We start from the raw sequence: 12,405 nt of genomic DNA, 5'->3' as shown, positions 1-12,405 counted from the left end.
AAGCAGTAACGTTTCTCAAAAGTTCTCTGGAGGTGAGTTTAAATTTTAATAGATACACTCTACGCTCTAAAAGCGAAGGAGTGTATCCATTCAAGAACATATCAAGGAAATGTATGACAGGAAGGACAAAGTGGTTTAACACACACACATTATTTACAGGTTCTGCAGAAAAAGCTATTAAAGTCAACATGAAACAACGTTCACAGCCCATTTTCCTATCATAATGAAACAACTACTCACAAGAGAAGAGAGTGTTGGCGTGGCGTGGGGATTTCATTAATAGGACAATGAAAAATGGGCATTTCATACCAGAATGGAGCCAGGTGGCTGAAGGAGAAGGGTTGAATGACAAGCCAAAAAGGACAGTCAGAGGTGGAGCAAGTTATGTTTTGATGAAAGATTACATTAATAAAAAAAATATATATAAAAACAATTTTGATTTCATGTTGACTTTTATAATTAATCTTCATTCAATGTATGAGCATTGTTTTTCAAACGTGAAATTTAAGGTATCAAATCTGGGCAACCCAATTAAAATATTGGGCAAAAAAAATCTTATGCTTTGTTCTATCTTACATTTCTTCATATTTACAATACCACTCAAATGTTTGGGGGGCCAGTAAGCAACTTCATTTTGGGAGTTTGGGGGGGCCACTTAATAAAAAAAAAGGATGGATGCACAAAATTGATCAAAAGTGACAGTAACAACATTTATAATGTTACAAAAGATTACATCCAGGCCAGAACATCCAGACTCAAAAACAGTTTCTTTCCTCAAGCGCTCAGACTTCTGAACCGCAAGCCTGAGTGCACCTAACCACCCTCAACCCACCAAAAGATTGTGACCATACCCCCATTAAAATATAGATATTTTTTTATTTAAATATACTCGTACCTCAATGCTGCTACACTTAATAAATATATATTGCTTTATTTATTTGTATAATTTATTGTCCATCTTTTTGTATATCTATTGTTTACATTACTGTTGTCTTTTCTTAGTCTTCATGAATGTGTTACCGTTGTTCCCTGAAGGAACTGTTTCGTTTTTAACAATTGCCATGCAAGGTGCTAAAAATGACAATAAAGTTGACTTTGACTATTACTATTTTTATTCATCAAAGAATCCTGAAAAAAAAAATTAGCACAATTTTGACACAAATATTAAGCTGCCTAACTGTTTTAACAATAATAATATGAAACGTTACTTGAGCATATCATTTCTGAAGGATCATTTGACACTGAAGACTGGAGTAATGGCTGCTAAAACGACCGCTTTTCCATCACAGGAATAAATTACATAAAAAATAAATAAATAAAAATAAAATAGAAAAATATTATTTTAAATTGTTGAGCTGCTCTGGAAAAAAGGGCCTGCTAAATAACAAATAAGTTATTCTATGAAATGATGGGAGGTTATAGTGACATCTCACACACTGTATTATTTTTCTTGACCAATGGCAGCTTCTCGTTTCCCTCATTCTCATTTCCATATCCCTGATCTATGGGATAACTGCAAACAAATCAGAAATATAAACCAATAACTAATAATAATTGTCGTAAAGGCACTGACAGAAATGTGTATTTTTGCAAGCCATCTGAGATTAACTGAAGATCTGCAAGTCTAATTTTACAAATAACTCTTTTATTAAATTATAAAAACAGACATCGGACCCCATGAGAGGGATTGGAAAGACAGCGTGTGCGTGTGTGTGTGTGTGTGTGTGTGTGTGTGTGTGTGAGAAAGAGAGAGAGAGATTGATTGGTGTGTTCAGCACTATTCTTTATGTGTGTCAGCACAAGAGGGTGTTTGTGTCACAGTGAAGGCCTGACTCTCCTCATCATCCTCTTCCTCTGAGCTGCCCATCACTGCGGCACTAAGAGCCTGCAGTGCCCCCAGCAGACCTGAGAGAGAAGCAGGATGAGGAACCAAGTCAAGTGTGAAAGAACATTGAGTAGACAGAGCAAAATAAATGAATGAATCAATGTATGAATGAACAAATAAAATAATCAAAGATTTTACAATATTATAACAAATAAATACATACCATGTGCAAAAAAGCGTTAAAAACCAACTGCATAAGTGAGTGTCAGTGTATGCTTACGTTCAGGTGTTGGAGGATTGCTGCACTCAGACTGAAGATTATGTTTTTGTTTCAGAGCATCGGTTGTCTGAATTGCTGATCTTCTCAGTCTTTTATACTCATTCATCAAACCCTGTTCCTGAACCACTGCCTGCACACACAAAACACTATAAGGCAACAGATCTAAAACCCACATTTAGATATTTGAACCAAGTGGATTTAATTACGACGTTTGCATCTTTGACAAGTTAAAACAAAATATCACACCTTATGTTACTCATGTGGGGGTTTTTTCTCAGCAAAATTTGCTCTAAAAATAGCTGTAAATATTTGGATAGTACATTTAAAGCTTCAAGTTTGATTATAAAACTTGCGTTGAGCACCAAGTGAGCCAGGACTGCCGCTGATTCCCCCTTAGAGAGAATAGATGAGTATGTGCGTGTGTGTATATATGACTCACTAGGAGAAGGTTGCAGTCTTTGTCCTTGTTTTTTAGCTGTTTCTGCAGATGTGTGATCTGTTTGAGTGTGTGTTCTGTTCTCTCTCTCTCTCCTTCTTTCATCTGTTCTTTCTCTCTCTCCACCTGCCTCTGAACCTGTCGCAAAGCTACAACTGCACACATATAAAACAGACCGTGTGTGTTCAGTTCTGTGACACTCAGAGCATTATTCAGAAATATATAACATAACATTTGTATGCAAACTAAATATGTATACCTGCTTTTGTGTGCTCTCTCCTTGCTGTGTTGAGATGAGCGTCCTTGTCCCTCAGCTTCTCTGCACACACACTCTCAGCTTCTGATACCTTTCGTAAAACTGCACAAACATACACATCTTCAAAAAATAAGCAACTGTACTGTTAAATATTGTACACTTTGTAAATATTGCATGGATATAAAGCAGCACAAATGATTCATAATTAGAGTATGTGAGGAGAGTGGAAGCAGAGCTGCATGATTTTGCCTGGAGCAACGAGCAATTGATGTCAGCAGAATTCACCGTGTGTTAAGCACAGTGTTAACAGACTATTAGCAATGAGAATTAAAGAAAGATGGAATTTGTGGAGTGAATACAGAATGCTTCGTGTGGGGAGGGGAAATTACCATTGCTCCACTCGCACACACTGTTTTTCACACACCTGAGTCACACTGCTGCTGTAGTCTCTGGGCCTCAGCACGGAGCTCCCCAATGGTCCCCTCATGCTCTTCACATTGTCCCTGAATCTCCATTCGCATTATTTCTGATGCCTCCAACTCCTCTCTGCTGCGTGACAGAGCTTCCCTCAGGTGGCTCAGCTCTCTCTCTCCTGTAATGTGCATACAACACACAGTTAGGGCTCCTTTCTTTAATCCACTCTATAAACATTCAGTGTTAGGCTGGGGTTTGTGTACATACGCTGCTGCTGTAGTTCGGACAGGGAGGCCTGGATGAGGTCTGGTGTGCGTTTGAGCTCTTGTGTGAGTTTGTCCCTGTCTGCACTCAACAATGCCACCTCAGCCTGGAGACTCTTAATAAAGCTGCAACACAGAGATGATGACACTAGCGTATTGCTTATTATACACAGTTTACTACTAAAATAATTGCAGGCGAAGCTGTACACATTATGCAACGATTAACATTTCAAAAAAAGTTGTATACTATACTGTCATCACACAATCTCTTGCATGTTTAGTTTAGAAAAATTTGGAAACCTGGTTTTCTTACCAGACTGATCAATTAATATTAAAAGATAAATATAAAGAAAAGGCTGATGTTATTTTGCTTATTTCTCACATTGGAAATAGAAGGTTAAGGTAGTAGTAGTAACAACAATTTGTATTATTTTCATAATTATTATTATAAAGAAAAGGTAAAAAAAAGGAATGCTGATATAATTTCTGGATTATCTGTCACACTGGAAAAAGAAGGTTAGGGTAATAATAATAACTATTATTATTATAATCATATTATTATATCATTGACAACAACAACATGCAAAAACTATTATTGTGTGACTATTTTTATGAATCGTGGGATAAAATGTCTAAAACATCATAAAACTGATGTGTTTCGGGTAATTTAAAATATGTATATTTACTGTATATATCTATATCTATATCTATATAAATATATATATATACACACTGTATTATGACTGTGCTGAAACTTAAGGATCTTTTCTGGCTTTTCCAACAATCAATGGTGAAGTCACCTTAAAACAAAATAACTACTCAAAATTGACATTGAATAACAATGTCTCTCCCATGATTCTCTACCTCTCTGACACTGCCGGTTCTGGAGATCTTGTAGCTTTCTTGGTTCTCCACAGAGCTTCTTTCCTCAACAGCAGCCCTGCAGACAAACAACACACGTTATTAAAAGTGAAACGCACTTACACACGCTCACACACAGATGGCAATCTTACCATGTACTGTGTCCAGACGTTTGGCAGCGAAGGCGAGTCTCTGGTTCAGCTGACTTACACTGGACTGAACTGCTTCCATCTGACCTGCCTTCATCTCTATGGCTGACATCACCCTGATGACAGAGACAGAGAGAGAAAGATAACACAGAGAGAGGCAGATGTTTATGGATGAGCGGACTTCAGGGGTTTGGTCAGAGGAACAGTCAGCTTTAATCTAATCACGACAGTCATGTTGGTGTTTAGAAGAAGAAGAAGAAGAAGAAGTAGTAGTAGTAGCTAAAGTGAGAGAAGATCAAAGAAGTGCAATATTACGAAGATGGAAAAAAATAGTTTTTAAAGTGGGTATATACAGTATAGACGATAAACAATAGTGGGCCAAGAACTGAACCTTGAGGAACACCCTGTGTAAGCGAAGCGGTGGCATATCTATACCCTTGTATGGTGATATAGTACTTTCTGTCACTGATGTAAGAAATGAGCCAGGAAAGAGCGAACCAGTGATGCCAATATCAGAAACCCGAGAGATCAGTATTTCATGGCAGACTGTGTCAAATGCAGCGCTTAGATCGAGAAGCATCAAGATGTTTATTTACCCTGAATCCACGGACAAAAGAATGTCGTTAACCACCCGAAAAAGAGCAGTGTCAGTGCTATGAGATGGGCAAAATCCTGACTGAAAAGGTTCAAAAAGACCATTAACATCTAAATATGATCACACTTGCAAAGCCACAACCTTTTCGAGGATTTTGCTTAAGAATGTTAAATTAGATATTGGCCTGTAATTGTCCATGTTTAGATGGTCAAGGCCTGTCACCGCAGCCATTTTTAATTCTGCTCGGACAATGGCAGAAGCCAAACTACAGTTTATCATATGTGTTATGACGGGTGCAACCTCGAAGACACACTTCTTAAGCAAAACAGAAGGTGTAGGATCAAGCCAGCAGGATGTGGAATTAGACTTCTCAATTAGATCACTTATGGCAGCAGGAGTAGTCGGAGTAAAAGCAGAGAGAGAGTTTGTTGAGTGAGCTGAATCAAATAACATCAAATGAACATTTGAGTCACTTGTATGAGGGGTGTCTTTGGTGATGGATTCAGTGATTGACTTCAATTTGTCTGAAAAGAATTGGGAAAAGCAATTCACAAGCACCCCAGAGCCCGAAATAACATGTTGTGGTGGATTAGTGAGTTTGTTAACCATAGCAAAGAGTGATTTGGGCCTGCACGTGGAATTCCTTATGGTAGAGGAGAAATAAGAGGATCTTGCATCGTTGAGGACTGTACGGTAGTTGAGCAAATGTTCTTTAAAAGCCAGAGAGTGCACAATGAGTCCAGTTTTCCTGTATAGTCTTTCTAGGCGGCAACCCTCAGTTTTCATCGTTCAAAGTTCAGGAGTGAACCAGGGTGAGGCACGAGTAGATGGAACCAGTCTAGTTTTAACAGGAGGATGCCTCTCAAGTATTTGAGAAAAAGCATTATTGGAAATACAGCTTTTTTCTGACGGACACTTTGATTTTAAACATTCTGACAAGGTTGAAGCCCTTATTGAAACAGAGAAAGCTCAAGGGGTGTGATTGTGTGTGCTACCTGTGTGCAGTTCCACTGATATCATTCAGTGATCCCTCTGTGCTCTTATTGTGCTCTTTCAGCTGAGCATTTTCCTGTAGAGCTCCATCCAACTGTTGCTGTATTCCCTGAACACACACAAAAAGCAAGCACACAGGCTTTCAGAAACACACACTTGCCTGTAGGCGCTACAGAAGAAAAGTTTTGGTGCTGTCACCGTGTAACACAGCTGATCAGCTGCTCTGCATGCAGTGAGTAATCACAGATGAACAACGTGATGCTAAAATAGCAGATCTTCAGTGAGTCAATGCTGAACAAGCTTAAATCTCCCTAAGCTCAATCCAAGCAAAGCAAAGATGTTAAAAAGCAAAGATAAGAAGGCAGAAAGAGATGAGCTCATGAGGGTTAGAGAGAAAGTTCAAAAGCTGATGCTGAAATGATTATGTGAATTATCAATGAGCTAGACTTAAGATATTTAGTGAGTAACCACTTAAACTTCAGTCTGTTTCTCACACAAAGCAATCACATGACCTGGAAGACCTGGAATGTAGTAAACCCTTTATCACGCCATACCTGGTTAGAACACGTGTAACAATGTGAAAATGTTTATATTGAGTCCAGAAACCCAATATGAATGACAGCAACACAGATGGCATCAGTGCAGACTTTAAGGCCTGTTTCACACCAAGAACGATAACTATAAAGAGAACAATAACTACTCTATTAGCATCCACACCAGTGGAGGATATCATTGTTTGTTATGTCATCTGCCACTTCAAATGCTTGTGCTTTAAAGCAGGAAGGATTCTGATTGGCTGTCAATGTTTTTATCATTCATCAGCTAGAAAATCTCGTTCTGAAAGTGATTCTAATGAAATTGTGAGTGTCTCAATCAGCTCAGGGCACTGATCAGGGAGTTGGCCATTTTAAGGGCTGTCTCAATTGTAAAAATCCTTCCAGTGCACTGAAATGCTCGCTGCCTAAAAAAGTCCCACAATGCATTGTGAAAACCAAGGAGCATCAATGCTCACTATGCTCCCTTTTCCGAAGCATGAAATAAAACGTATGAATACTTGAATACTGAAGAAATTAAATAGGGGAAAGTTGTATAAAAATGATAAAAAAGTATTATAAAAATAATAATACTGGAAAGTCTTCCCTGAATAAATTAAATACAGATTAATACTTACAATTAAAGTTACAAAAGTTATCCGTTTAAAAGCATGGGCATTAATGTTAATCAAACCAAAAAATAAATAAATAATATTATTAGGCTGCTGTCATCCTAAGAGCTGCACAGATCCATTATTTCATTGGAATTATCCATTAAAATTATTGATTTTTCTTTTATGTAAAAAATCATTAGGATATTAAGTAAATATTATGTTCCATGAAGATATTTAGTAAATTTCCTACCGTAAATATATCAAATACTTACTTTTGTGAGTGGATGCAGCACAATCGCACACATAAATGGACAACTTTAAAGGCGATTTTCTCAATGTTTGATTTTTTTGCACCCTCAGATTCCAGATTTTCAAATAGTTGTATCTTGGCCAAAATTTGTCCAATCCTAATAAACCATACATCAATGGAAAGAATATTTCTTCAGCTTTCATGTGATGTATAGATCTTAAGTTCAAAAAAATTGACCCATGTGGCTGGTTTTGTGGTCCAGGGTCACATATGTGCATATGTGTATGACAGAGTACCTGCGCTTGTACATGCTGCAACTCCAACTGGGCTGTTTTGTCCTCTAGGTGGTGCTGAAGGACACTGTTCTGCGACTGCAAACACTCTACTTCCTGCTGTAGAGAGGATACCTACACACATTTACAGATTCATATATTCATTATTCACACATTCAAACATGATAAAACAGACAATTATTTAAAATGTGTTAATGACGTCAGCTATTTGTCTTTTTGATGTTGATTTGATTTTTATAATCATAATTTTATAAGCCATAATTTAACAGATTGAGAATTTATTTTGGATTGATTCAATTAATTGACACACTACTGTTAAAATCTTGGGGATGGTACAATTCTTTATTTTTTTGAAAGAAGTCTCTTATACTCACCAAGGCTGCATTTATACACCTACACCTATTTATACATCTATACAGTAGAAACAGTAATATTGTGAATTTCTATAATATATTTTAAAATACAATTTATTCCTGTGATGGCAAAGCTGAAATTTCAGTACTCATTACAGTCTTCAGTGTCACATGATCCTTCACAAATCATTCTAATATGCTGATTTGCTGCTCAAGAAACATTTCTTATTATTATCACCACTGTTTAAAAAGTTGCTGCTTAATATTTGTCGAAACCATTAAACATTTTCAGGATTCTTTGATGAATAGAAAGTTTAAAACAACAGCATTTATCTGAAATAATTATTTGAATTTTTTTGTAACAATGTAAAATTATTTTCTGTCTTTTGATTCAATTAATGCATCCTCGCTGAATAAAAGTATTACTTCTTTAAAAATAAAATCCTTACTGACGTTAAACGTTGTGACCTGTATATGGACTTACACTATGGTTGGAAAAAATATAATCTAATAGGTAGGAATGACTTTTGAAAATCAATTTCAACTAATTACTCCTGGACAGCAATGCCATAGAAATATACAGTTCAAAGACAATATTCTAAAGATGGCGGCGCCCTCGTTTCTCTGGCGCATAAGGTCTATTATCAGAGGTAACTGTCTAAGTTATGTATTTCAGAAATGTACATATACAAAACCACAGTTAGTGAAAATGTTATTAATTTAAACAATGTAATAATTTAATGCAGAAACAATGAGGTCATTGTTTGTGATTATCACAAATGATTATCAAATGATTCAAATCATTTATCAAATGATAAACAAATGATTATCTATGTAATGAATATCTATGATAGTACACTATGTATGTGTGTGGGAATTTGTTTATATTACCATGTTGTGTAGTTGTGATTTCTCTGTGTGGAGTTGCAAGTCCCTTGTCTGCAGTTTAACAAGCAGCATGAAGACCTTTTGCCTCCAAACACTCAACATCTGCCCAGCCTTACTGCCAGAGTACAACGGGTCCATCTGCACCTACACACATAACAAGTATCACTAAATGTACTAATGAATTCTTAACAATCAAACTGCATTGGTCATTCAATTCAAACACTAAACGCATATCTATATGCATGTGTAATCTTACATGTTCGCCTAGCTCTTTCTCTTGAATGGATAGAATGTCACTGGATGCATTCACTCTGACATTCAGTAGCTGGACAGATAGAGACAGAGCTTCCTTTTCCTTCTCCAAATGCTATAAACACACAATCATTATAAAATTAATGTAGTCACTGGAAATAATAATGCAATCACCACAATTTACACAAGCTGATGTACTGATGGCATTTCAGTAGGCTGCACATGTGTATGTGTGTGTGTGCACCTGTATCTGTCGTCTAAGCTCTTCATCTTCTTTTCTTTCAGTGATGTTGCTGCCAATGTATGTACGCATTTTCTGCACACACTCAGACTGTTCCAGCCATGAGCTTTTCAGGACACTGCATAAACACAAATCATGCGAAATCTAATTAACAGACCTGTACATGATTTGTCATTTAGAAACAGTTATATGAGCAACTTATTTTTTATATACTCACCTCAGCTGATTTTTCAGCTCATCTCTCTCTGATATCACTTCTTGTATTTGGGTTCTCAGTGAGGTTGCTTCCTGTACAGCATCATTTATCACGTTCTGATATTCAAAGAGATTGAGAGTTAGATCAGTTAGATCCTAACCGCTAGTGCAGTGGTTCTCAACCAAGGAAAACTTCCAAAAGGTTCACAGGATCTTAAATAAATTCATATTAATATATTAATCTAATTCTAATAAGTTAAAATTACTAAAAAAAACAAGAAAATCCCAATATAAACACCCCAAGTATAATGATTAATTCATTTATCTCAACAAACTATTTTGACATAATTATTGCATAAATACAGATAATATCTTAGCCTACATAGGGGAGGGGGACCATTTGAATAATGTGTTGAAAATACAGGGGCCTTTCAAGTTAAAAAGGAGAACCACTGTGCTAGATGGAAAAAATGTGTGTAGTGTTCCTTTAAGACACATTTAATTGATCAGAATATCATTGCACTGGAAACAAAATATTCCTAATATTGTGTCAATTATGCCTTACCTGTGTCTCTAATTTTTGTTGCAGTCTCCCCATCTCCTGCTTTGAGTCCTGTAACTCTTTCTCCAAACGTTGACATTCTAATTTATACTCCTTTTTTAAGGTCAAAATCTAGACACACAAAATAAAGATGTATTCAGAAACTAGCTTTTCTGACCCTAAAATACACGTTCTACATATATGTTACATACACGTAAAACTGTCCTGAAGAATCAGAGAATAAGGGAATAGTGTATCCATGTATTTACCAGGTCTTGGCTCATACTGAGTTCAGACTTGCAACTCTTCAATTCACTGTGTAACTCATCACGCTCCATACACTGTCTGCAGACACACACACACACACACACACACATATTTCAGCCTACATACACAGTAAAAATATCAGACATGCAGTCAGTCAGTTTGAGCATTTGTACCTGTTTATTTGGCTTTGCTGATCTCTAATCTGCTCTTTCAAACACTCTACTCTTCCTTTCAGACGCTCCATCTCGCCCATCATCATCTCCTTGTCTTCTCTTAACCTTTCCACCTGCAGAGGTTTTGAGCTGCTCCTCTCATCTTCTGGCAACCTGACAGAGAGAGAGATGAATTTTTAGACAGACCCCTAAAATCACTAGACTGGATTCAACAGCGGTAGTGCTTGTTGTTTTGTGTACCTGTGGTCAGAGCGCTGCTGTAACATTTTCTCGCCTTGGTGTTTATGATGGACGGGCCGCCATGCTTCCACTCCATCAGTCTCGGTCCAGGCGAGCCCCTCCCCATTGAATTTAGAAGGGGGCGGAGCTCTGAAAGCTGTGGACTGTGGCAGATCTTGGGTGGGTGTGGCCTGTGAAGCTGTGGGTCGGGGCACAGGACTCCCAGTAAACTGAGCAGGTGTCATCAGAGGAGAAGGGTTACAGACAGATGCTGGGAGACAAACAGACAGACTGGTATTATTGTACTAAACACAGAAAGAAAGAAAGAAAGAAAGAAAGAAAGAAAGAAAGAAAGAAAGAAAGAAAGAAAGAAAGAAAGAAAGAAAGATTTGACCTCTAAATCTCTCTTTTGAGTATGTGTCCCGAGCATCTGGGTGTCTTTTTATCTTTACATTCACATTCACATTTAACGTTACAGTATTACAGATGCCTGGCATACAACACAACAGGCATTATCTTCAGATAATGAAGATTATCTTCACAACAGCTCATTATCTTCCAAGTTTGTTCTTTTTAACCACCGTTTAGCTTTCTTCCAGTTCACTTTAACCCTGTAAAACCTCAAAAGGAAATAATAGTCAGGAAAAAAAAAAAAAACTTTTTTAAATGGAAGTTTATTGAACCTTTATTGATACTTTAGAGACCATAGAAATGTGTGTATCAAATGTTAAACAGAAGGCTTTATTATAGCGTTAAAGTCCTGCGGTGTGAGTGACAAATGAATTTTTAGAAGTACAAATAGTCCATGTAGAGTGTAGACTATGGAGTTAATTTGAGATATATAAATTGCAATTATGATAATAAACAATGCTGTTTAAAATTAAGTTAAATGAAATTTCTCATATCACGCAAAACAGCTGTCACTGCCTGACATGTCATGTCAACTAAGTTTCCCTGATGTAAAGACTAATATGCTTATTTTGATTCTATAAATTATAATATCACAAATATTAATTCATTTATATATATTTATATAAGAGCACCAGCACATTTGGGTTTGTTTATATGGTTTATGTCGGTCATAATTCGGATAATTTTTTATTTGTTTACCTCCGTCAGGAGCTTTCATGAAGTCCGCAGGCGCGTTAAGCCTCTCTGCTTTCCACAGATCCATAATAACCACTAAAAGCCCGGTCTTACAAAAGAGGTCTCATACAAAGTAGTTAAAATGATTAAATCGAAATGTTTTGATGAATATTTCACGTCACAATTTTAGAAAGTGCGCGTCCTCCCCGCCATTGAGTTCAAAGCTGCGCGTGCAGTTGTCATGGCAGAGATTTCCGGTCGGTGCGAGCCGAGGTACGACAGCAGCGCCCCCTGCCGTGTCGTTTGAAGAACTAAATCAAATATACTAGTATGCAATATATTCCCATTTTTACTTAAATTCAAAATATCTGAATCGATATATGTATACAATCGGTACTCCTTTGAATCATTGTCATTAACCTTCAGTG

The 12,405-nt window shown here is 36.9% G+C and overlaps 1 protein-coding gene across 1 annotated transcript; it reads right to left on the bottom strand.

The window, feature by feature from the left end:
- Positions 1-1,387: 1,387 nt before the first annotated feature.
- cchcr1 (coiled-coil alpha-helical rod protein 1) lies at positions 1,388-12,290 on the bottom strand. The gene is made up of 19 exons (XM_084414088.1): positions 12,002-12,290; positions 10,913-11,162; positions 10,673-10,825; positions 10,502-10,577; positions 10,257-10,364; positions 9,714-9,808; positions 9,500-9,614; positions 9,260-9,370; positions 9,007-9,147; positions 7,766-7,876; positions 6,075-6,181; positions 4,488-4,600; positions 4,339-4,414; positions 3,479-3,600; positions 3,222-3,389; positions 2,801-2,899; positions 2,545-2,696; positions 2,106-2,235; positions 1,388-1,905 (listed from the first exon to the last, which is right to left on the bottom strand). The coding sequence occupies exons 1-19, from the start codon at positions 12,063-12,065 to the stop codon at positions 1,778-1,780; spliced, it is 2,319 nt and encodes a 772-aa protein (XP_084270214.1). The 5' UTR covers positions 12,066-12,290; the 3' UTR covers positions 1,388-1,777.
- Between the last annotated feature and the right edge of the window lie 115 nt (positions 12,291-12,405).

The sequence above is a fragment of the Rutilus rutilus genome (assembly GCF_951802725.1).
Source record: "Rutilus rutilus genome assembly, chromosome: 7".
NCBI lineage: Eukaryota > Metazoa > Chordata > Actinopteri > Cypriniformes > Leuciscidae > Rutilus > Rutilus rutilus.
The sequence above is the reverse complement of the archived record's forward strand: the minus strand, read 5'-3'. Positions and strand labels throughout refer to the sequence as shown.